At 42.3% G+C, this 26,693-nt stretch overlaps 2 protein-coding genes across 11 annotated transcripts in view; one reads left to right on the forward strand and one right to left on the reverse strand.

Moving 5' to 3' along the window:
* Nucleotides 1–7,867, forward strand: part of SETD1B (SET domain containing 1B, histone lysine methyltransferase) — a 114,469-nt gene extending 106,602 nt beyond the window's left edge. Inside the window, exon 19 of the transcript XR_008847058.1 lies at nt 7,851–7,867. The gene's annotated coding sequence lies outside the window, so the exon portion shown is untranslated. The remainder of the gene's footprint in view (nt 1–7,850) is intronic.
* The window catches only part of HPD (4-hydroxyphenylpyruvate dioxygenase), a 183,333-nt gene that overhangs the window by 8,950 nt on the left and 147,690 nt on the right, over nt 1–26,693 (reverse strand). For 8 of the 10 annotated variants that reach the window (XM_056535005.1, XM_056535025.1, XM_056535018.1 and 5 more), the window contains 12 exons: nt 13,191–13,217; nt 12,286–12,348; nt 10,393–10,497; nt 10,266–10,308; nt 8,904–8,986; nt 8,212–8,301; nt 7,868–7,971; nt 4,190–4,267; nt 3,138–3,300; nt 2,691–2,762; nt 2,487–2,609; nt 2,297–2,413 (listed from right to left, as the gene is read on the reverse strand). In XM_056535005.1, coding sequence (XP_056390980.1) covers nt 2,297–2,413; nt 2,487–2,609; nt 2,691–2,762; nt 3,138–3,300; nt 4,190–4,267; nt 7,868–7,971; nt 8,212–8,301; nt 8,904–8,986; nt 10,266–10,308; nt 10,393–10,497; nt 12,286–12,348; nt 13,191–13,217 — 1,068 coding nt within the window. Of the gene's footprint in view, nt 1–2,296; nt 2,414–2,486; nt 2,610–2,690; nt 2,763–3,137; nt 3,301–4,189; nt 4,268–7,867; nt 7,972–8,211; nt 8,302–8,903; nt 8,987–10,265; nt 10,309–10,392; nt 10,498–12,285; nt 12,349–13,190; nt 13,218–13,331; nt 13,357–16,816; nt 16,841–26,693 lie in introns of those variants that run through there. The other 2 variants (XM_056535044.1, XM_056535012.1) reach the window with 2 other exon arrangements.

The following is a 26,693-nucleotide window of genomic DNA, read 5'->3' on the forward strand; positions in this document are numbered from 1 at the left end:
GCCAAGGCAAATAAAATCATGGGGTGCATCAATAGGGGCATAGATGCCCACAACAAGGAAATAATTCTATCACTGTACAAATCACTAGTCAGACCACATATAGAATACTGTGTACAGTACTGGGCACCAGTGTACAAGAAAGATATAGTGGAGCTGGAGAGGGTTCAAAGACGGGCAACCAGTGTAACAAGGGGAATGGGAGGACTACAGTACCCAGAAAGATTATCAGAATTAGGGTTATTTAGTTTAGAAAAAGAAGGCTTAGGGACGACCTAATAACTATGTATAAATATATCAGGGGACCGTACAGAGATCTCTCCCATGATCTATTTATACCCAGGATTGTATCTATAACAAGGGGGCATCCTCTACGTTTAGAGGAAAGAAGATTTCTTCACCAGCACAGACGGGGGTTCTTTACTGTAAGAGCAGTGAGACTGTGGAACTCTCTTCCGGAGGAGGTGGTCATGGTGAACTCTGTAAAAGAGTTCAAAAGGGGTCTGGATGCATTTTTGGAGACTAATAACATTGCTGTTTATGTATATTAGATTTACAGGGACAGAACGATGATCCAGGGATTTATTCTGATGCCATAATTGGAGTCGGGAAGGAATTTTTACCTCTAGTATGAGTTTTTTTTTTTTGCTTTCCTCTGGATCAACTCAGTAGGGACTCATTAGGGTTATAGGTTGAACTTGGTGGACTCTGGTCTTTTTTTCAACCTTATGAACTATGTTATTACTATGTTATGTTACGTTACTTTCAGTAAAGATGCTGTGATCAGCATTGATCACTGCATCTAAAAGGTTAATGACGGACAACGGCGTGATCGCTCCTGTGTGTCCGATGTCCTTAAGTGGTTAAAAAAAACAATGGTACACAAGTTCAACAAGCAAGAAGGGCAGTATCCACATGTTATTTGCATGGTATTTAGGTATTTGGATTTCAGTGTCTGACTGTTGTACCTAAGACTATCTACTATCTTCTTTAAACAGCATATCTACTTTTAAAGGAAGTCAGCATTTCAAGTTCCAAACAGGTGACACTGTTAGCTGTTAGGGCATGGAGATACATGGTATTGTATGTTTCATGTATTGTCTTTGCTTACATAACTGCTTGATTGACAGCTAGCTAGAAGCTGAGCAATGTTTCCAAATCTTATGTACTGTGTATACAAATTGTGTGCCAGATTGGAAACAGGGCTCAGCTTCCTGCTAACTTGTCAATCAAACACGTACAGGGATGGTAGGGGGAGCAAGGAGTCAGCCCGCCCCACTTCAGGGGCCTGGGAATGCCTCTTTGACTCTGCACTAGAGAATAACAGCATTTTCTATGCTATGGATGCACAAACAGATGTATGAAAGGTACTATAGGGGAAATTAATCATTGGTTTTACCTTGTTTTTGTGGTGTCGATTAAGGGCATTTGTAAAAAGTCTAATTTTAGTGCAATGAGTTAAAAAGTCGCAGAGGAGGAACCATACAAAGTGATGTAGAGAAGTGTTATAAAAAAAATTGAAAAAAAAAGCATACTAGCACCATATTTATCACATACCATGCAACCATCTAATAAATTTGGCACATGTACACATTACTCCCAGGCAAAGTAAAGGTGTATAAAAATGTAAACAATAGGTAATAATAACTGAATTCTGCAGCCAGCTGCACCATTGTTCAGTAGGGATTAAAGACTAACAAAACCGTCTTATACAAACAGCTGATCAGTGCAGATGAAGCTTCTGAAACTCCTGGCTAAATAGACAGGTACCCATACTTTTCTCCTACTGGTAGGTAACCCAGCTGATTGCTGACCCGTTTACCGGCTTTAGTTATCAGGAACTTATCAGTATGTTATGTAGTTCACTAAAATCAATAAAATCTGGTCCTGGGTCCAATGGGTTTTGAATTTTACGCCCTTAGTCATAGCCACCAATACCTTAGACAAGGTGGAAGAACACCTACCCAATATCCCTACCTACCAATTTCATACAACTTAGTTGGCACAGTGAAATGATGTCATTTGTTAACCAAAACTTCCTCTTAAGATGTCAATTGACATAGCAGCAAACTACTGGGGGAATTTATCAAAACCTGTGCATTGGAAAAGTTGCCCATAGCAACCAAATAGATTGGACTTTTAAAAAAATTAAAGAAGCAATCTGATTGCGGTGGGCAACTTCTTCTCTGCACACGTTTTGATAAATTTGTGAAATGGAAGATAGTCACATAGATTGACAATGCTGAAGTAGAATGTGCATTCCTATTACTTATCTTATTGAATTGCCATCCATAAATACCTGATGATTATGACGTTGAATGACTTCAAGAAACAATGTTGGCCTGTCTTGGACTGGTTTAGTAAAAATCTGCAGCAAATAGCCGTTTTCATCAAAATCCACCAAGATCTTCAGCTCCTAAAAAAGGTAAATGATGTTACTAATGTATTGCATATGCTGTGTATTTCCTCAACATCAGATGTGTGCCAACCTCTAATTTGTCAAGGTTTTCTTTTACTTGTATTTTTGCTGTTTGCAATTGTTCCCTCAGTGTCTGATAATAGGTGGATGGAACGGACATAAATTCCATGCCCCTTTCTTTCAAATTGGTAATCTAGAAGAAATATAATTTTTCATGCTTATATATTTCACATTTTTGTAATAAAACTGTGATTATAAGGTACACAATACTTACCGCACTTATAATATCTGATGTGTTTAGGGCAATGTGCTGAACTCCAGGGCCACCATAATATTCAACATATTCCTATTATTAAAAAATTAAGTCATGATGACTGCATTGAATACAATATTCCAGATTTAGGCTGGGTTCACAGTATTTCAGTCAGTATGTTTAGGCAAAACCAGAAGTGGGCCCAAATTCCAAAAAAGATGCAAATCGTTCAAATACAATTTTCTTCTCCTGGTTTGGCTAAAAATACTGACCAAAATGCTGTGTTTTAGACCCAGTCGTAAAGTGTTTTTTTTTTTTTTTGTTTTATCTGTACTAAAAAAATTCTGCCTTTTGTGTCCTCCTGGCAGTATTAAAAAAAAATGCAGCTGTGGATCAGAGAATACCTTGCCTTCCCTCCTCTCCCTATACATTGTAAGTCACCTTCATATGTCACTGTGTTGTTTTCACCTGGATCTGGGATTTCCTCTTTCCTGATGCTGGTTCATTTATAGGCATCTTGATGGTCTCCTCATAATTGGCAACTACAATAGAGCGGAGCGCACTGAACTCTGTGTGAAGTTGTTTGTCATCTACAGACCAAAACCGGTGAAACAAGAGATTTGTCTGGTACCTAGAGAGATGTTAAGAAACTGTTGGTTAAAAGGGTTTTCCAATTTGGACAATTCCCACTAGTAAGAAGGGTCACTTGACTATCCCCTGCTGGGACCCCAGAAGATTGGCTTCAAACTGTAAAGAAACCTGGCCACAAGTGTTCACTGTTCCTGCAGCACCACCACAGGGCATATTAAGAATTGCATAGTGCCTGCACTTATCTATGCCCTCTAAAGCGAGATGGACTTTGCAATCGTTCTGAATTCTGGCCCAGAGATGAGGATTCTAAATGTGGGAACCCTACAACTGTTACTCAATTTCCTAATAGTGAATATGAAAATGGATTTTCTAAACTATCTGATTATAGTCATGTCATTAAAGTCAATGGGGCCTGTGCCTTTCCATGCACACATGTCACAGCCAGTTTTGAAATTTTGCTGATGTTTGTGTGAAACTGAAGGCCGAACCATGATGTGAACACGATCTAAAGTCAGACAACTGTTTTAGTAGAAGATACCGTTAAGTGTTTTTAAAGATAATTTTAAAAAAAAACTTTCCGTGTAAGTCTATTTTCTTTTGACCAGTACATCCATGTGTTTCTACTACAATATGTATTCCTATATGCACGTGATATATCTAAGATTTAAATATTGATTAGTATATATGAAATATATGGACACACCCCAACTGCATATAGAGATACTTTTTAATGGATTCATTAAAAAGAAAGTCAGTGCCAAAAGGTGGCACCTAGAGTCCACATTTTTCAAGCAGTTAGATCTTCCATTATCCAATGTTGGTTTGTTTTGATTAGCTGGAAATAGTTCACAAAGTTCTCAGAGCTTTAGATGCTCAGATGTGTTATGGTTTTGAAGGTCTGTGATAAGAATTTTGTCTGATATATTTACCAGTCAACAACTGGGACCATTTCATTATCAGGCTGATTTCCCACCACATGGTCAATGAAATTCAGTTTGCAGCTGGGCCTATGATATGAACAAATGAAGAGCTATATCAGCTGAATACAATTTCCACAGACTGAAATAAACATTATATGAAACATCTATTCACATATTTTACAATTGTAATACACTGCTCAAAAAATAAATAAAGGGAACACTAAGATAACACATCCTAGATCCGAATGAATGAACTAATCGTATGAAATACTTTATTCTTTACATAGTTGAATGTGCTGACAACAAAATCACACAAAAATTATCAATGGAAATCTAATTTATCAACCCATGGAGGTCTTATATGGAGTCACACTCAGTGGTAAACCACACTACAGGCTGATCCAACTTGATGTAATGTCCTTAAAATAACTTAAAATGAGACTCCGTAGTGTGTGTGTGGCCTCCACGTGCCCTTACGACCTCCCTACAACACCTGGGCATGCTCCTGATGAGGTGGCGGATGGTCTCCTGAGGGATGTCCACCCAGACCTGGACTAAAGCATCTGCCAACTCCTGGACAGTCTGTGATGCAACGTGACATTGGTGGATGGAGCGAGACATGATGTCCCAGATGTGCCCAATCAGATTCAGGTGTGGTGAACGGGCAGGCCAGTCCATAACATCAATGCCTTCCTCTTGCAGGAACTGCTGACACACTCCAGCCACATGAGGTCATGCTTTGGGAGGAACCCAGGGCCAACCGCACCAGCATATGGTCTCACAAGGGGTCTGAGGATCTCATCTCGGTACCTAAGGGCAGTCAGGCTACCTCTGGAAAGCACATGGAGGGCTGTGTGCCCCCCCCCCCCCCCCCCCACCAAGAAATGCCACCCCACACCATTACTGACCCACCGCCAAACCGGTCATGCTGGAGGATGTTGCAGGCAGCAGAACCTTCTCCTCGGCATCTACAGACTCTGTCACGTCTGTCACATGTGCTCAGTGAGAACCTGCTTTCATCTGTGAAGAGCACAGGGCGCCAATGGCGAATTTGCCAATCTTGGTGTTCTCTGCCAAATGCCAAACGTCCTGCACGGTGTTGGGCTGTAAGCACAACCCCCACCTGTGGACGTGGGGCCCTCATACCACCCTCATGGAGTCTGTTTCTGACTGTTTGAGTGGACACATGCACATTTGTGGCCTGCTGGAGGTCATTTTGCAGGGCTCTTGAGTGCTCCTTCTGCTCTTCCTTGTACAATGGCAGAGGAAGCGGTCCTGCTGCTGGGTTGTTGCCCTCCTACGACCTCCTCCACGTCTCCTGATGTACTGGCCTGTCTCCTGGTAGCACCTCCATGCTCTGGATACTACGCTGACAGACACAGCAGACCTTCTTGCCACAGCTTGCATTGATGTGCCATCCCCGATGGGCTGCACTACCTGAGCCACTTGTGTGGGTTGTAGACGCCATCTCATGCTACCACTAGAGTGAAAGTACCGCCAACATCAGCCAGGAAGTATAGGAACTGAAAAGTGGTCTGTGGTCACCACCTGCTGAACCACTCCTTTATTGGGGTGTCTTGCTAATTGCTTATAATTTCCACCTATTGTCTGTTCCATTTACACAACAGCATGTGAAACTGATCAATCAATCTGTCAATCAGTGTCACTTCCTGAGTGGACAGTGTGATTTCACAGAAGTGTGATTGACTTGGGAGTTACATTGTGTTGTTTAAGGGTTCCCTTTATTTTTTTTGAGCATTTGTATAAGCAATTAGGAATATCAACTTTATTATGGCTACATAATATACATACAACAAGAGATATGTTCGCAGCATGATCCCATAATGCTTACAAGTTTGTAACACTATGGGTATGCAACCAAAGAATGGGTATGCAGTTATGGCCGTAAATGTTGGCACCCCTGAAATTTTTCTCACAGAAAAGGATTGCAGTAACACATGTTTTGCTATACTACACATATTTATTCCCTTTGAATTTATTGGAACAAAACCATTGTGTGTCTGCATGTGCCACACTAAGCATGGACAACAGAAAGAGGAGATGAGAACTGTCTGAGGACTTGAGAACCAAAATTGTGGAAAAATATCAACAATCTCAAGGTTACAAGTCCATCTCCAGAAATTTAGATTTGCCTTTGTCCACAGTGCGCAACATTATCAAAAAGATTGCAACCCATGGCACTGTAGCTAAGTGGACAGAAGAGAAAAATTGATGAAAGTTGTCAACGCACGATAGTCCGGATGGTGTTTAAGCAGCCCCAAACAAGTTCCAAAGATATTCAAGCCGTCCTGCAGGCTCAGGGAGCATCAGTGTCAGCGTGAACTATCTGTCGACATTTAAATGAAATTAAACACTATGGCAGGAGACCCAGGAGGATGTCACTGCTGACACCGAGACAAAAAAGCAAGACTACATTTTGCCAAACTGAACTTGAGTAAGCCAAAATCTTTCTGGGAAAACATCTTGTAGGCAGATGAGACCAAGATAGAGCTTTTTGGTAAAGCACAACATTCTACTATTTACCGAAAACAGAATGAGGCCTACAAAGAAAAGAACACAGTACCTACAGTGAAATATGGTGGAGGTTCAATAATGTTTTGGGGTTGTTTTGCTGCCTCTTGCACTGGGTGCCTTGAATGTGTGCAAGGCATCATGAAATCTGGGAATTACCAACAGATTTTGGGTCGCACTGTACAGCCCAGTGTCAGAAAGCTGGGTTTGCATCCGAGGTCTTGTGTCTTCCAGCAGGACACTGACCCCAAACGTACATAAAATAGCACCCAGAAATGGATGGCAACAAAGCGCTGGAGAGTTCTGAAGTGGCCAGCAATGAGTCCAGATCTAAATCCCATTGAACACCTGTGGAGAGATCTTAAAATTGCTGTTGGGAAAAGGCGCCCTTCCAATAAGAGAGACATGGAGCAGTTTGCAAGGGAAGAGTGGTCCAACATTCCGGCTGAGAGGTGTAAGAAGCTTAATGATGGTTATAGGAAGAGACTGATTTCATTAATTTTTTCCAACGGGTGTGCAACCAAATATTAAGTTATGGGTGCCAATAATTTTTTCCAGCCCATTTTTGGAGTTTGTGTGACATTATGTCCAATTTGCTTTTTTTCCTCCCTTTTTTGGTTTAGTTCCAATATACACAAAGGGAATAAACGTGTATAGAAAAACATGTGTTACTGATATCCTTTTCTGCGAAAAATACTTAATTTTCTTGAAAATTTTCAGGGGTGCCAACATTTACAGCCATGTCTGTATATCTGCTACTTTTTATATAATCCACAAATAACCTAATTTGAATACCTTTAGGGCAGGTTTACACTTGGGAATCTCTGGCCAGAAAAATTGCGTCTGAAGAGTCAAAATCCGGGCCACGCCAACTGAATCAGTTGGTGCTAGGACCCCGTGGACATTGCCTTCCTCATAGATGGCAATCTATTCCGCTTGGATTCCACTGAAACAAATAGCAGGATAATTTTTTTTTGGCGGTGGAACTTCAGCGGCAGAACATCCGCCACTGAAATTCCTCAGTCTGCATTGTGCAGTGGAATTCCATTGCTGAACCGTAATTTCCAAGCGTTATTTCTATGCACAATTATGCTCGAAAATCCTGTAGTGTAAACCTAGCCTTCTATTATTCTTACAGGAATGGAGAGCACTTACAGCTTTTGGAGCAGAGGATCCACAAATAATGGAGGCTGAAATCCTGGTAAGAAGATGCCATTGTAATCCAGTTTCTCTACCAGTGTGTGTGTTGTATCTCCATACTAGATGCAGACAGGTAAAAATGTTGTATAGTTACAATTTCAATGACATGTTATTACAATTATTTAAAGTATACTGACTCTAACATGCATAAAATAAGGGCATGCTCATAATGTATGTTAGGATTGGTGTAAAGGCACCTAAGATGCCCTGCCCTTTTGACTGTAAGGGGCTCAGATATTCCACACTGCAGCCCTGCTCAATTATGCATATTGAATAAAAAGAAATGAATATATAAATACCGTCTGAATGACTGCAAATTTTACTTTTCCATATTTATCTTCTTCAATCCATGGCTCCTTTACTATTATTGCCCCCCTTTCTTTGGCTTTCTGTTAGAAGAATATTGTAAAGTATTAATTAAATAACTTATATCAAACAGTGTTTAAAGAGGACCTTTAAATGGGACTCCCAAATAACGGGATTGTATTATCACTAAATATCTTACGGTGCCCTGATCACAAACCTTTTTACAGTTTCCTGATACGCCCTTCTGTTCCTGAAATTTGTGGGTTTATAGTTTGACAATTCAGGGAATCAGTCAGATGGGCATGAACTGAATTTTAATAATGGGAGTGACTATCATGTAATGGGCAGGATAATACAGTCAGAGTGTGTGTCAGGCATACACACTTCTCGATGTACAGCATTCACCCCCCCCCCTTCACTGTATAATCTCACCCATCACCTAATAACAATTTAATTATGGACTACAACTAGACAGACAGACACTAAAACACATAAAATGGTTAAAACCCCACTACAACCATGGGGATTAGAAACTGATACCCCTCAGGGTATTATGCATGATATACAAAAGCAATATGACAACTTACTCCCAATGCAAGTGGGGATAGGGGATAAGTGTCTGATAAGGGATGTTCCCTGGACTACCCCTTTAAGCACCCCTTTATGCAACTTATAGTCACCTTACCTTAACTAGAAAGTCACAATCTTCAACTTCAAATGCTACGTCTTTCACACCATCACCATGTTTCTGTAAATGGGCTCCAAATTCTGTAAAAGAAAATATTGTCCTATATATAACTATATATACAGCATTTGACATAAGTGAGTACACCCCTCACATTTTTGTAAATATTTTAACCCCTTATGGACCAGGTTTTTTTTCATTTTTGCACTTTCATTTTTTCCTCCTTACCTTTAAAAAATCATAACCCTTTCAATTTTGCACCTAAAAATCCATATGATGGCTTATTTTTTGCGCCACCAATTCTACTTTGTAATGACATCAGTCATTTTACCCAAAAATCTATGACAAACGGAAAACAAAATCATTGTGAGACAAAATTGAAAAATAAACCCGCCATTTTGTAACTTTTGGGGGCTTCCGTTTCTACGCCGTACATTTTTCGGTAAAAATGACACCTTATCTTTATTCTGTAGGTCCATTTGCATATTTGCTATGTTCTGGGGTTTTTTCCATGTGAAAATGCGTAAAGGAAATTCACATAGTACGCATGCACAATTATATCTTTCGCCTAAAAGATGGGAGGGATCAGCGTCCAGTCTGGAAGTGCCGATATTGGCATAAATGTTTGCATAAATTTGCATTAAAAAAAACAAGGAATATTTGTCATTATGAATATATAACACTGTATTTTAAATATTCACAAAATCTCAAAGTGCCGATATTCGTGGTAAAAATTATCATTTCGAATATACGCGCTCAACACTAATTACAACAGCACTCTATACATGGTCTTTCCCTGCTTCCTCCCAGTCTGTGCCTTATACATGACTCCCATACACTGCAAAAAAAGGTTGTCCCTGCTGAAAGTATTTGACACAGCTGCAGTGTGAATGTACAGGAGGAAGGGGTGTGAAACATGTATGAGCTGAGCACCACTGAAAGGTTTACATACAGCTGCACTCTCTGTGGGTGCTATAGAAAAGACTGGAGGTGACTTTTTTTTAGCCAAGTAACTAATTACTTTGGGTTATTAAACAGAGTAAGGATTTAAATAAAATGTATGTTATTTTGTACTAATTAACATTCCATAAATTCATGTTTACAGATTTACATATAGGCTTATACGGACTGTTTTTTTATTTTACATATTTCCATCTTCAAAATAAATATAAAAAACGATAAAAAAAAACTAAACCTACAATATTTGTCTAGGTAATCCAATAGAGGTTATTTTTTATTTTTTTATGTTTTATATTGCTTATCCAGTCAATAGGGCATAAGGTTTTAAGCGCTGGAATACCTCTTGAAGTCAAGTTTCAAGTACATGGCTAAATACTATTTATACATTTCAATAAAATATACCTTCATTTCCTGGAGTAAGTGCCGATACAAAGAGGAATATTATCTGAAGGGAAAGAATAGATATACATTGGTACTATTAAACTGGCCAAAAATCCAGTTATTACAAGCTTGCTCTTGATACACTTACCTTGTCTTGTTTCACCACATGTGTAACTAGCTCTCTGCTACCAGTCTCCAGACCCTTGTATGCCAATGGTTCAAATCCCATTTTATTGCAGTAAAAAGAGGCAGCCTAAAGTTATACATGCATGTAAACATAAGAAAAGGTATGCAAAATGTGCTAAAAGGCAATGTATGATAAATTCCAAAACAAATGGTTAAAACACAGATCATTTCACAGGAGTGGTGGAGAAAGAGGGATCTATGTCCACTTGCAATAAAGATAATGGAGCCCTTACCAACCTCTAAAGCCATAATACATAAAAAATCACAGGAGACAATCCATTAATGGATGACACCATACAGATACCTTGCTGATTCACATACTCTTATTCCCTTTAAGTGTTTTAACATGGACTAAAAGATGCCATTTATTCCTACCAATTCACTTTTAGTATGCAATATATATTGTGTATTTGTAGTGTAAATAAATTGGAGATATGCACAAAAATATACTATGAAATATAGTGTCTAATCCACAAGGTCAGATCCACATAAAATGAAAACTATTCAACTCATGTTTTACCTGATGTGGTCTTCAGCTAAGGGTCTGCCAGGCCCCATATCAAATAAATGCTCTACATGATAAGCTATTAAATATCTTTAGGAAATCTGGTCAGTTGGATATCTTCCTTATATAGAAAAAAATTATCTTTTCTGGCTGGTGCTGGTCTGATACATTCCTTTGTATATCTTTTTGTATATTAATCCCATTACATGGAATGGAGAGGCATTGATTCCACTAATGGTGCAACAGGTCTTATATTTGTTTGATTGAATGTCACGTTTCATGTGGTATATTGCATTTACTTAGGATCATATGGCTTAATACAATACAGAGATACACTTTGGTATTTAACATAAAGCAATGGCCAAAACTCCCTCCCCTGATCAAAGTGCTGCCACCTTAAAATCTGTCAAAAACATTAAATATACTAAACTCCCTACACGGGTTGTAGTTAGATTTTTTGCATACATACCCAGAACACTAGAAAAGAATATTACAATATTTTCATAATGTACATAAACACTTTGTTCCAATTTTGGTTAACCAGGTACTTAGAAGGCACCTTATAAGATCTATGGGGGACATTTATCATGTTTGCTTATATATTCCTTTTTTTAGTTATTTTTTTTCTTACAATTTTTTTGCTTATGTGTGACTTATTTATCAACTGCTTTCAGCCTGTTGATAAATTTCTTTCACGTAAGCAATCTTTCTATTTTTGCTTTGGTAGTAGCTTTTTCTGCTCCATTTCTGAGCTGGAGTAAATTTAGTAGGTTTTTTTCATGTAATGCGACTTTTTTGCGACTTTCGCACTTGATAAATCTCTGACCACTGCAAGTCGAAAATCACTTTTTGCTTTGGTAAGCAAGATTTTTTTTTTTTTTTTTTTGCTTAGGATACTGCACAGTCAAAAAGTCTCTGAAAAAAAGAGAGTTTGTGACAATTTTAAGCCCCCCAAAAAAACTACTAAATGCTTTGATAAATGTCCCCTATATATTCTATAAGGTCCTGCACATTAATCCATCTTCTCTTTTTTTTTTGCTTCTTTTTCTGTCTTAACACCTTACAAACTGCCTTGTGAATCTCTATAATGTAAATAATCCGTGTTTATGACAGTTCTTTTTGTCACTGTATCCTTATGAAACCTATGTGACACATCTCGGAGACTTGGAAGAACTGGAATGTGTTCCTTTCTACTAGAAGCAGATGTGGTGCACATCATAAGTGGAAACAGATTGTGGCGGGATCACAGACCCTCCCATTAACTAACCAATCACACACGGCAACTACAAATGGGCAGCATGCAGAGAAGAATTCTTTAATCCTAAATTTAACTCATTTCATACCATTTACCTGTTTTGCATTGCTCACCCACAGTGTAATGGAGTGAAAGCTGAGAAATCGTCCTTGTTCATGCTGAATTGGAAAAAAACAAAAAGACATTTCATCTTTGCACTTTCAAAAATAATTGGAGAATGGCAGAATGAAAAATCTTTACAATAAAACTAGCTATATGCAGGAAATAAAGTAACTATTATTATTATTATTAATAACAGATACCACCGAGGTCAACTCCAGCAGATAGTAGTGCTTCCATTGTTTGTGTATTTTCTTGGTCTATTTCTGCAGTGTTTTTCATTATTGTTCATTTGCACAATTTGTATCATTGTACCACACTTCTTTCAAGTACATATAATAAACAGAGAAAGGTGATCCATTTCTAACTTGTAAAGTCGGAACCAAAGGTCCAACATAATTTACAGAAACTGACTACCACAAAGGGTATGCCCATACGTGGCAGATTTGTTACAGAACTTTCTGCTGCTGTCCAACACATTTACATGGGCTTTACAGAAATTCACACACATGCTGCAGAAACAACCTCATTTATATGCTTAGGATGACAGGACACAGAAATTTCTGCCACATACCTTCCATGTGTGAACATAAAACAATGCTAGTGAAAGTATTTATTTACTAAATTATATAGATAACATTATTAATTTGTTGATTTAACTAGAGATACTATAAGTAACATAAATTCTTCCATGCACACACACATATATATATATATATATATAATTTATATTATAATTTTTATATATGTATTGTCACTGCTTGTATGTACACAAAGTGACCAGATCACCCATTTACTAGATAATAGTTTTCCTAAGTAACAGAATTAAGTACAATTACATTATTACCATCTACTGGTAAGTAACTTGTCTTACATATCAGTAATAACATAACACAGTTACCTTTTCTCCTTTTTCGGTATATGATGTCTAGAAAAAGAGACCAGTACAAATTATTTTTGTACAAAAAGGGAATCACGGTTATTAAATATATTCACTATGATGCCTTGTTCTCTTACGTTGTATCAGATACTGAAAACTTACCATGGTTCACAGACTGACTTCTAACAGTGGAAGATACTGATATAACAGAACTCTGATGCTGCAGACACCTCATATAGCACTTGGGAAATAGAACATCCCAAATGTGTGCTCCTCCCTAGCCTTTGTAATATGAGGCAACATGATCTTTGCAGATGATGTGTCTATTGCGAAATATCTATTAACTTTCAAATTACAAACAAATAAAATCATATCTAAAGCATAAAATATGTAATGAAATTAATGGAGGCATTTCCTTTATATTAGATTTTCTATAAAAGATTAACCAATCTATAACAGTGTATATATGGTTGATATTTAAAGCACTCAGAACAAATACACCCGACTAGGGTGTCTCTACAAGTCATGCAGATTCTCTGTGGATCTCCCCCCTACAGTCATGGCCTTAAATGTTGAGATCAACTAAAATTTTTCAAGAAAATGAAGTATTCCTTGCAGAAAAGGATTGCAGTAACACATGTTTTGCTATACACATGTTTATTCCCTTTGTGTGTATTGGAACTAAACCAAAAAAAGGGGGGGGGGGGGGGGAAAAACCCAAATTGGACATAATGTCACATCAAACTCCAAAAATGGGCTGGACAAAATGATTGGCACCCTTTCAAAATTGAGGATAAATAAGATTGTTTTAAGCATGTGATGCTCCTTTAACCCCTTAAAGGGGTACTCCGCCCCCAAAGAATAGGGGATAAGATGTTAGATCACCACAGTCCCGCTGCTGGGGACCCCGGGGATCGCCGCTGCGGCACCCCACCATCATTACTGCACAGAGCGAGTTCGCTCTGTGCATAATGAGGGGCGATACAGGGGCCGGAGCAGCGTGACGTCATGGCTCCGCCCCTCATGACATCACGGCCGTCCCCTTAATGCAAGTATATGGCAGGGGGCGTGACGACCGTCACGCCCCCTCCCATAGACTTGTATTGACGGGGGGCGGGCCGTGATGTCACGAGGGGCGGAGCCGTGACGTAACGATGCTCCGGCCCCTGTATTGCCCGACATTACGTGCAGAGCGATCTCGCTCTGCGCAGTAATGATAGCGGGGTGCTGCAGCGGCGATCCCCGGGGTCCCCAGCAGCGGGACCCCGGCGATCTGACATCTTATCCCCTATCCTTTGGATAGGGGATAAGATGTCTAGGGGCGGAGTACCCCTTTAAAGGAGTAGTCCAGTGGTGAACCCAGTGGTGAACAACTTATCCCCTATCCTAAGGATAGGGGATAAGTTTGAGATTGCGGGGGGTCCGACCGCTGGGGCCCCCTGCGATCTCCTGTACGGAGCCCCGACAGCCCGCGAGAACGAGGGCGTGTCAACCTCCGCACGAAGCGGAGGCCGACACGCCCCCTCAATACAACTTTATGGCAGAGCCGAAGCGCTGCCTTCGGCAATCTCCGGCTCTGTCATAGAGATGTATTGAGGGGGCGTGTCGGCCGCCGCTTCGTGCGGAGGTCGACACCCGCTATCTGGCCGGAGAGCCTGGCCCCCGTACAGAAAGATCGCAGGGGGCCCCAGCGGTCGGACCTCCTGCGATCTCAAACTTATCCCCTATCCTTAGGATAGGGGATAAGTTTTTCACCACTGGACTACCCCTTTAAGGACCAGGCCAATTTTCACTGTAGGACAGAACGTTTTTTGCACATCTGACTACTGTCACTTTAAGCATTAATAACTCTGGGATGCTTTTACCTTTTATTCTGATTCCGAGATTGGTTTTTCTTGATATATTCTACTTTATGTTAGGGGTAAAATTTTGTCAATACTTGCATCATTTCTTAGTGAAAAATGTAAAAATGTTATGAAAAAATTGAAAAATGTGCATTTTTCTAACTTTGAAGCTTTCTGCTTGTATGGAAAATAGACATTCCAAATAAATTATATTTTGATTCACAAATACAATATGTCTACTTTATGTTGGCATCATAAATTTGCCATGTTTTAACTTTTGGAAGGCTTCAAAGTATAGCATCAATTTTCCAATTTTTCACAAAATTTTCTGAATTTTTCAGGGAGCAGTTCAGGTTTGAAGTGGATTTGAAGGGCTTTCTTATTAGAAATACCCCATAAATGACCCCATTATAAAAACTGCACCCCTCAAAGTATTCAAAATGACATTCAGTAAGTGTGTTAACCCTTTAGGTGTTTCACAGGAATAGCAGAAAAGTGAAGGAGAAAAATTTAAAATCTTCATTTTTTACACTCACATGTTCTTGTAGACCCAGTTTTTGCATTTTTACAAGGAGTAAAAGGGAAAAAATGTTCTCAGAATTTGTAACCCAATTTCTCTCGAGTAAGGAAATACCTCATATGTGTATGTCAAGTGCTTGCCGGGTGCAGTAGAGGGCTCAGAAGGGAAGGAGCGACAATGGGATTTTGGAGAGTGAGTTTTTGGGGGGCATGTCACATTTAGGAAGCCCCTATGTTGCCAGGACAGCAACCCCCCCCCCCTCACATGGCATACTATTTTGGAAACTACACCCCTCAAGGAATGTAACAAGGGGTACAGTGAGCTTTAACACCCCACAGGTGTTTGGCGACTTTTCGTTAAAGTTTGATGTGTAAATGAATTTTATTTTATCACTAAAATGCTGGCTTTCCACCAAATTTAACTTTTTTTTACAAGGGGTAATAGGAGAAAATGCCCCCCAAAATGTGTAACCCCATCTCTTCTGAGTATGTAAATACCCCATGTGTGGACGTCAAGTGCACTGCGGGCGAACTACAATGCTGAGAAGAGAAGGAGTCACATTTGGCTTTTGGAAAGCAAATTTAGCTGAAATGGTTTTTGGGGGGCATGTCACATTTAGAAAACCCCTATGGTGCAAGGACAGCAAATCCGCACCCCCACATGGCATACTATTTTGGAAACTACACCCCTTAAGGAACGTAACAAGGGGTACAGTGAGCTTTAACACCCCACAGGTGTTTGATGACTTTTCGTTAAAGTTTGATGCGTAAATTCATTTTTTTTTCCACAAAAATGTTGGTGTTCCCCCAAATTTTACTTTTTTAAAAGGGGTAACAGGAGAAAATGCCCCCCAAAATTTGTAATTCCATCTCTTCTGAGTATGGAAATACCCCATGTGTGGACGTCAAGTGCACTGCGGGCGCACTACAATGCTCAGAAGAGAAGGAGTAACATTTGCAAATTTTGCTGAAATGGGGGAGGGGGGGGGAGGCCATGTCGCATTTAGGAAGCCCCTATGGTGCTAGAACAGCAAAAAAAAAAAAAAAAACATGGTATACTATTTTGGAAACTACACCCCTCAAGGAACGTAACAAGGGGTACAGTGAGTCTTAACACCCCACAGGTGTTTGATAAATGTTCATTAAGTGGGATGTGAAAAGGAAACATTTTATTTTTTACACTAAAATGCTGTGGTTACCCCAAATTTTTCATTTTGACAAGTGGTAAAAGAAGAAAATGTCATCGTAAATTTGTAGATACATTTATTTGGAGAAAGGACATACCTCATATCTGGATGTAAGCAGCTCTGAGGGTGCACACCAGGTTTTGGAGGAGCAGGAGAGCAGTCAGGGTCCTTGAGCTTTTGTATAGCAGCCTATGGAGCCAGAACAGTGGGACCCCCCTCAAGGGGCATTACATGGGGTACATAACTGAGCTACACTAAAGAACTAAAATGGGGTACAGTGGGACATAACATTATAAAATAGGTTATATTCCCAGAATGATGACCCAGAGCATAGCCAAAACTAAAAAATATGCCCACCCCAAACCCTATGCTCTGAATCATCATTCTGGGAATGTGATGTGTGTGGCCGTCCTTAACCTGTTGCCTCAAATGTGCACCCCGCTCAGGTGAAGCGAGAGCGCTGCGCATTTGAGGCAACATAAAAAAGTCCCCGATGATAGTGACTCAGTGACCCATGGCCCATTTTTGGAAAAAATATCCCCAGAGGTCTTATCAGGTTTTTTTTATTTTTTAATTTTTACAAAAGAGTTTTGGGGGCAATTTAGTGGTTTTATGGGGTTAAAACTGTACTCTGGACTTGGTACATTGGGGTTAAATTATGGAAAATTAAAATAAAATAAAGCAAGGGCTCCTAGCAAGACTCCACCCCTGGCCCCACCTCTGCCCCGCCCCTATTCCCGCCCAGTATGCATATGAATATTTGCCATAGAAAGGAATAGGGGGTGCACGGCGCTTGAAGCTATGGGGTACTTTGAGGGATGGCAATGCCAATCACCTTAACTACACCGAGGGGGAGATTTATCAAAACTTGTGCAGAGGAAAAGTTGTCCAGTTGCCCATAGCAACCAGTCAAATTGTTTCTCAAATTTTTCGGAGGCCTTTTCAAAAATGAAACAAATGATCTGATTGGTTGCTATGGGCAACTCAGCAACTTCTGGACAGGTTTTGATGAATCTCCCCCCAAGTGCCTTAAGACACTGAACTCCTCCTTTTTGTGCCAACTTGGGATCTCTGTCTGTGATACCCAGTCCAACTTGGCTCCAGCCTCCACTCCTTTAAAGGGGCACTCCGGTGGAAAACTTTTTTTTTTTTACTCAACTGGTGCCAGAAAGTTAAACAGATTTGTAAATTACTTCTATAAAAAAATTCTTAATCCTTCCAGTACCTATTAGCAGCTGTATACTACAGAACAATTTCTCTTCTATTTGGTATTTCTTTTCTGTCACAACCACAGTGCTCTCTGCTGACACCTCTGTCCATTTTGGGAAATGTCCAGAGCAGCATATGTTTGCTATGGGGATTTTCTTCTGCTCAGGACAGTTCCTAAAATGGACAGAGGTGTCAGTAGAGAGCACTGTGGTCGTGACAGAAAAGAAATCCCAAATAGAAAAGAAATTGTTCTGTAGTATACAGCTGCTAATAAGTACTGAAAGGATTATAAAATTTTAATAGAAATAATTTAAATATCTATAAAGGAAAAAATGTGTGCAGCTCACAAATCTAAAATCCGAGGATATAGTTGGTTATATGCCGAAACCCCAACGGCCGGGAATAAATAATATATGAATAGAAATATATAACCAATCCTTCTAGGATTTTACCCTGAAGGGTACACAATGAATTCCAAAATAATATAGAGAAATTTCAATTGATATAAATTTTATTAGACATATATAAAACAATTATATGAGATTGTATAAAATTATTCTAATCCTGGCACAGATATAATATAGGTGAATATTCCACTGGGCCCTAGTGGTATTGATCACCTAAAGTGGGAAGAATTTGTTTTAACAGCGTTTCAGGGTTCTTTTTCTAAATTGCATGACCCTTTCTTCAGTAGGAAGAAAGGGTCATGCAATTTAGCAAAAGAACCCTAAAACGCGTCTAGGTTAATTGCCGCACCTTGCAATATATTGATGGTGTGAACCTGGCATAGAGACTTACCATTTATTGGAAGCAACAACCACTGCAGCTGCAGTCTGATCTGGACTTACACCGCGATTTTCCACCAACCTGAACCTGCTGGGAAAGATCCATCTGCCACCCGCCCTGAGAAATTACCACTCTCCATCATCATCCACCACGAGAGACGCCAGCGCTGCGCCCGCTCTGCAATACCATCACAGGAGCAACATGGAGGCCACCGGGGACGTTGTGCCAAACGCACCCCTGCACAAGTAAAACTCTGCTCAAGTGACAGCCCTGTGCCAGCGCAGCCGGCGTATGGTGGACGGAGATAACATCGAGCACCAGGAGCGGGTGAGATACATTGTAACAGCAGTATCCAATACAGACCAGACCAAGCCTGTATTAGTCAAATAGACTGAAAAAATAACTGCACAGTGGATACATTACTTGTCCATCTATTTACCGCAAAGATATTATATCAGCTGCATCAGAGAAGAACATAATATTTTTTTTATAAATTTTTTACATATCTATCGTTGTTAGAACAAAGTCTTCCCACTTTAGGTGATCAATACCACTAGGGCCCAGTGGAATATTCACCTATATTATATCTGTGCCAGGATTAGAATAATTTTATACAATCTCATATAATTGTTTTATATATGTCTAATAAATTTAAATCAATTAAAATTTCTCTATATTATTTGGAAATTCATTGTGTACCCTTCGGGGTAAAATCCTAGAAGGATTGGTTATATATTTCTATTCATATATAATTTAAATATCTGTTTAACTTTCTGGTACCAGTTAATTAAAAAAAAAAAAAAGTTTTTCACAGGAGTACCTGCCTTTCACCGCTCACTACATGATGGCACAGTCAGATATATAACTCAGGCGGGGCTCTGTACACAGTGTACAGAGTTCCGCTAATCCTCAGTGTACAGAGCGCTGTTTGTCCTCAGTGTACATAGTTCCGCTAATCCTCAGTGTACAGAGCGCCGTTTGTCCTCAGTGTACAGAGCCCCGCTTGTCCTCAGTGTACAGAGCCCCGCTTGTCCTCAGTGTACAGAGCCCCGCTTGTCCTCAGTGTACAGAGCCCCGATTGTCCTCAGTGAAGACAAGCGGGGCTCTGTACACTGAGGACAAGCGGGGCCCTGTACACTGAGGACAAGCAGGGCCCTGTACACTGAGGACAAGCAGGGCCCTGTACACTGAGGAAAAGCGGGCTTCCGTACCTGAGGACATGTGGGCGCTGTACGAGAGAGCGAGCAGGTCGGCGGGCGCACAGTGAGCTCCGACGCAGCGCTTAGACGTGAGGTCACGTCACCCCCCACGGTGACGTGACCTCACGCGCCGCAGTGCCACGCCGGAGTTCAAAGCTCATCTCCCAGGCAGCCACTGCGGTTCTCTTATAGGGCTGCCGTGGCTGTTTGGGAGATGCCAAACAGCAGCCAGCAGCACCATTCTCCGGGTCCAGGTGTGTGCCGGGCAATTAGATAAAAAATTGTTTTTATGTTATGTGGCAGGCGGCGGACAGCGGGCCCTCTCACCCGTCCGGGCCATCGGATGAGGGCCGATTGGACCGGCCTGTCAGTCCACCCCTGGTGGTATCCTTCCGTATCCCCCTCTTGTAACACACTCTGCATCTCTTCTGGGTTCGTCTGTTCTTTCCAGTGTGGGAGACTTCACCTGGAAAGTGTTGGCCTGGGATGATCCTGGCACCTATAACTTCAGTTCCTTGGGAAGTCCAGCCTGCTCTTTCACGGTCGCCAAAGATCAGGACTTTTAGGACTTCTTCTTGGAACTGAAGGTATGTACCTGTGTTGCCAGCATTCTGGTACAGTACAGAAGAGTTGTACATGGCAACCTGTACCAAGTAGACCGTAACTTTTTTGTACCATACCCGTGTTTTGCACATGGCCATGTATGGCTTGAGGACTTGATCAGAAATATCAACTACCCCCAAATACCGATTGTAGTCCAGAATGCAATCAGGCTTGAGGACCGTTGTTGTGGTACCTCACACAGGGACAGGTGAGCTGCCATTACCATGACTTGTGGTCAGCATAAGAACATCCCTCTTATCCTTATACCTGACCAGCAACAGGTTTTCATGGGTAAGGGCACGGAACTCACCCTTGGGAATAGGTGTCTGGGTCAAATTTAGAGGGAGGCCTTTCTGGTTCTTCCGCACGGTCCCACAAGCGGACGTGGATCTGGCGGCAAGGGATGTGAACAGAGGGATGCTAGTATAAAATTAGTCCAAGTACACATGGTAACCCTTATCCAGCAATGGGTACACAAGGTCCCAAACGATTTTCCCGCTAACACCCAGAGTGGGGGAACAATCTGGGGGTTCAATACGGGAATCTCATCCCTCATATAATCTAAACTTGTAAGTGTACCCGGAGGTACTCTCACAAAGTTTATAGAGCTTCACGCCATACTGCGCCCACTTTGAGGGAATATACTGGCGGAAGATGAGTCTCCCCTTAAAACTGATAAGAGACTCGTCTACCCCCCCTGCCATAGACTTGCATTAAGGGGACGGGCCGTGATGTCATGAGGGGTGGAGCCATGACGTCACGCTGCTCCGGCCCCTGTATCGTCCGTCATTACGCACAGAGCGAACTCGCTCTACGCAGTAATGATGGCGGGGTGCCGCAGCGGCGATCCCCGGGGGCCCCAGCAGCGGGACCGCGGCGATCTAACATCTTATCCCCTATCCTTTGGATAGGGGATAAGATGCCAAAGGCGGAGTACCCCTTTAGTCTTTGCATTGTGTGTCTGTGTGTGCCACACTAAGTATGGACAACAGAAAGAGAAGAGAGCTGTCTGAGGAATTGTGAACCAAAATTGTGGAAAAATATCAACAATCTCAAGGTTACAAGTCCATCTCCAGAGATCTAGATTTGCCTTTGTCCACAGTGAACAACATTATCAAGAAGTTTGCAACCCATAGCACTGTAGATAATCTCCCTGGGCGTGGACAGAAGAGAAAAATTGATAAAAGGTGTCAATGCAGGATAGTCTGGATGGTGGATAAGCAGCCCCAAACAAGTTCCAAAGATATTCAAGCTGTCCTGCAGGCTCAGGGAGCATCAATATAAGCGCAAACTATTCGTTGACATTTAAATGAAACAAAATTCTATGGCAGGAGACCCAAGAGGACCCCCTGCTGACACAGAGACATAAAAATGCAAGACTACATTTTGCCAAAATGAACTTGAGTAAGCCAAAATCCTTTTGGAAAAACATCTTGTGGACAGATGAGATCAAGATAGAGCTTTTTGGTAAAGCACATCATTCTACTGTTTACCGAAAACTGAATGAGGCCTTCAAAGAAAAGAACACAGAACCTACAGTGAAATATGGTGGAGGTTCAATGGTGTTTTGGGGTTGTTTTGCAGCCTCTGGCACTGGGTGCCTTGAATGTGTGCAAGGCATCATGAAATCTGAGGATTACCAATGGATTTTGGGTCACACTGTACAGCCCAGTGTCAGAAAGCTGGGTTTTCGTCCGAGATCTTGGGTCTTCCAGCAGGACAATGACCCCAAATATACGTCAAAAAGCCCCCAGAAATGGATGGCAGCAAAGCACTGGAGAGTTCTGAAGTGGCCAGCAATGAATCCAGATCTAAATCCTATTGAACACCTATGGAGAGATCTTAAAATTGCTGTTGGGAAAAGGCGCCCTTCCAATAAGAGAGACCTGGAGCAGTTTGCTAAGGAAGAGTTGTCCAACATTCCGGCTGAGAGGTGTAAGTAGCTTATTAAGGGTTATAGGAAGCGACTGATTTCATTTATTTTTTCCAAAGGGTGTGCAACCAAATATTAAGTTAAGGGTGCCAATAATTTTGTCCAGACCATTTTTGGAGTTTGGTGTGACATTATGTCCAATTTGTTTATTTTTCACTCCTTTTTTTGGTTTAGTTCCAATACACACAAAGGGAAAAACATGTGTATAGCAAAACATGTGTTACTGCAATAATTTTTTGTGAGAAATACTTCATTTTGTAGAAAATTTTCAGGGGTGCCAACATTTACGGCAATGACTGTATATACTAATCAATAATGCACAACATATTAAGCAGCTTTGGCTGCAAATCTGCTGGTAAAATTTGCAGCTGCCCTGTTCACCCACAATAAACCCAATACACTGGTTATAGTGTGGGCGAACAGGAGTCCGATGAGGGGGTCACTGACTAAAATATATACCTTAGGTCAGAGCATGTCATTTGTACCACACCTGTGTTGTCTTATCAACAGGGGAATTCCTGGCTACTTTGGGCTTTACAAAACCCAGTCAGTTGTCTAGATCAGAGCTGGTGTCACGATTCGGCTGGCAGGAGGTGGATCCTCTGTGCCAGAGAGGGATTGGCGTGGACCGTGCTGGTGGACCGGTTCTAAGTTGCTACTGGTATTCACCAGAGCCCGCCGCAAAGCGGGATGGTCTTGCAGCGGCGGTAGCAACCAGGTCGTATCCACCAGCAACGGCTCAACCTCTCTGACTGCTGAAGATAGGCGCGGTACAAGGGAGTAGACAAGAGCAAGGTCGGACGTAGCAGAAGGTCAGGGCAGGCAGCAAGGATCGTAGTCAGGGGCAACGGCAGGAGGTCTGGAACACAGGCTAGGAACACACAAGGGAACGCTTTCACTGGCACAATGGCAACAAGATCCGGCGAGGGAGTGCAGGGGAAGGGAGGTATAAGTAGGGAGTGCACAGGTGAGAATACTGATTAGGCCTGCTGCGCCAATCAGTGGCGCAGCGGGCCTTTAAATGGCAGATACCCGGCGCGCGCGCGCCCTAAGGAGCGGGGCCGCGCGCGCCGGGACAACACAGACGGGGAACAGGTCAGGTACGGGAGCCGAGATGCGCATCGCGAGCGGGCGCGTCCCGCATCGCGAATCGCATCCCGGCTGGGAGTAATATCGCAGCGCACCCGGTCAGCAGGTCTGACCGGGGCGCTGCGAATGAGAGAACGCTGCGAGCGCTCCGGGGAGGAGCGGGGACCCGGAGCGCTCGGCGTAACAGTACCCCCCCCCCCCCCCCTTGGGTCTCCCCCTCTTTTTGGAGCCTGAGAACCTGAGGATAAGACTTTTGTCCAGGATCTTGTCCTCAGGTTCCCAGGATCTCTCCTCAGGGCCGCAATTCTCCCAGTCGACCAAGAAGAATCTTTTACCTCTGACCGTCTTGGATGCTAGAATCTCCTTCACAGAAAAGACGTCAGAAGATCCGGAAACTGGAGTGGGAGAAACAACTTTGGGAGAGAAGCGGTTAAGGATGAGTGGTTTAAGGAGAGAGACATGGAAGGCATTGGGAATACGGAGAGAAGGAGGAAGAAGGAGTTTGTAAGAGACAGGGTTGATCTAGCACTTGATTTTGAAAGGACCAAGATAGCGTGGTCCCAGTTTATAACTGGGGACACGAAAGCGGACATATTTAGCGGAGAGCCATACCTTGTCTCCGGGAGCAAAAATGGGGGGAGTTCTTCTTTTTTTATCAGCAAATCTTTTCATCCGGGATGAAGCCTGTAAAAGAGAATTTTGGGTCTCTTTCCATATGGTGGAAAGATCACGAGTCACTTCATCCACAGCGGGCAAACCAGAGGGCAAGGGAGTAGGGAGGGGAGGAAGAGGGTGACGGCCGTACACCACGAAAAATGGGGATTTAGCAGAAGATTCGGAGACTCTGAAGTTGTATGAGAATTCGGCCCATGGTAGAAGATCTGCCCAGTCATCCTGGCGGGAGGAAACAAAATGCCGTAAATAGTCACCCAGGACCTGATTAACTCTTTCTACTTGCCCATTGGATTGGGGATGATAAGAAGAAGAGAAGTTTAATTTGATCTTGAGCTGTTTACAGAGGGCCCTCCAGAATTTAGACACGAATTGGACGCCTCTATCTGAGACGATATGCGTGGGCAAACCGTGAAGGCGAAAAATGTGTACAAAAAATTGCTTTGCCAACTGAGGCGCTGAAGGAAGACCAGGAAGAGGAATAAAATGTGCCATCTTGGAAAATCGATCAACGACCACCCAAACAACTGTGTTGCCACGGGATGAGGGCAAGTCCGTAATAAAGTCCATACCAATCTGTGACCAAGGCTGTTCAGGAACAGGCAGAGGATGAAGGAGACCAGCAGGCTTCTGGCGAGGAGTCTTATCCCGGGCACAGACCGTACAGGCCCGCACGAAATCAATAACATCAGTCTCCAGAGTCGGCCACCAATAAAATCGAGAGATGAGTTGCAAGGATTTTTTGATGCCCACATGGCCTGCGAGGTGGGAGGAGTGTCCCCATTTGAGAATCCCGAGACGCTGGCATGGAGAAACGAAGGTCTTCCCTGGAGGAGTTTGCCTGATGGAAGCTGGAGAAGTGGAGATCAGACAGTCCGGAGGAATGATGTGTTGCGGAGAGACCTCTACTTCAGAGGCATCAGAAGAACGAGAGAGGGCATCGGCCCTAATGTTCTTGTCAGCAGGGCGAAAATGGATTTCAAAGTTAAAACGGGCAAAGAACAACGACCACCTAGCCTGGCGAGGGTTCAGTCGTTGGGCAGACTGGAGATAGGAGAGATTCTTGTGATCAGTGTATATGATAACTGGAAATTTTGATCCCTCCAGCAGGTGCCTCCATTCCTCAAGCGCCAATTTAATGGCCAGTAGTTCTCGATCCCCGATGGAATAGTTTCTCTCCGCCGGGGAGAAGGTCCTAGAAAAAAACCCACAAGTAACAGCATGCCCGGAAGAATTTTTTTGTAGAAGGACAGCTCCAGCTCCCACTGAGGAGGCATCTACCTCCAATAGGAAGGGTTTAGATGGGTCAGGTCTGGAGAGCACGGGAGCGGAAGAAAAGGCAGACTTGTTTAAATGCGTCTTCCGCTTGGGGGGACCAGGACTTGGGATTGGCATTTTTCTTGGTTAAAGCCACGATAGGAGCCACAATAGTGGAAAAGTGTGGAATAAACTGTCTTTAATAATTGGCAAACCCCAAAAAACGTTGGATAGCACGGAGTCCGGAGGGGCGTGGCCAATCTAAGACAGCAGAGAGTTTATCTGGATCCATTTGTAGTCCCTGGCCAGAGACCAAGTATCCTAGGAAAGGAAGAGATTGACATTCAAAGAGACATTTCTCCATTTTGGCATAAAGTTGATTGTCACGAAGTCTCTGAAGAACCATGCGGACATGCTGGCGGTGTTCTTCTAAGTTGGCAGAAAAAATCAGAATATCGTCCAGATAAACCACAACACAGGAATATAGGAGATCACGAAAAATTTCATTAACAAAGTCTTGGAAGACGGCAGGGGCGTTGCATAGGCCAAAGGGCATGACCAGATACTCAAAGTGTCCATCTCTGGTGTTAAATGCGGTCTTCCATTCGTCCCCCTCCCTGATGCGGATGAGATTATAAGCACTTCTTAAGTCCAGTTTGGTAAAGATGTGGGCACCTTGTAAGCGATCAAAGAGTTCCGAGATAAGAGGTAAGGGGTAGCGGTTCTTTACCGTGATTTTATTAAGTCCACGGTAATCAATACAAGGACGTAGGGAGCCATCTTTTTTGGACACAAAAAAAAATCCAGCTCCGGCAGGAGAGGAGGACTTGCGGATAAACCCCTTTTTTAAATTCTCCTGGATGTACTCCGACATGGCAAGAGTCTCAGGAGCAGACAGAGGATAGATTCTGCCCTGGGGTGGGGTAGTACCCGGGAGGAGGTCAATAGGACAGTCATAAGGCCTGTGAGGAGGCAAAGTCTCAGCTTGCTTTTTGCAAAAAACGTCAGAATAGTCCATATAAGCCTTAGGAAGACCGGATACAGGGGGAACCACAGGGTCACGGCAAGGAGTACTGGGAACCGATTTAAGACAGTCCTTGTGACAAGAAGTACCCCAGTTCTTGATTTCTCCTGTGGACCAATCAAGGGTTGGGGAATGGCATTGAAGCCACGGTAATCCAAGAAGAATTTCAGAAGTGCAGTTGGAGAGGACCAAAAATTCAATT

Source organism: Hyla sarda, chromosome 1, assembly GCF_029499605.1.
Source record: "Hyla sarda isolate aHylSar1 chromosome 1, aHylSar1.hap1, whole genome shotgun sequence".
In the NCBI taxonomy this organism is placed as follows: domain Eukaryota; kingdom Metazoa; phylum Chordata; class Amphibia; order Anura; family Hylidae; genus Hyla; species Hyla sarda.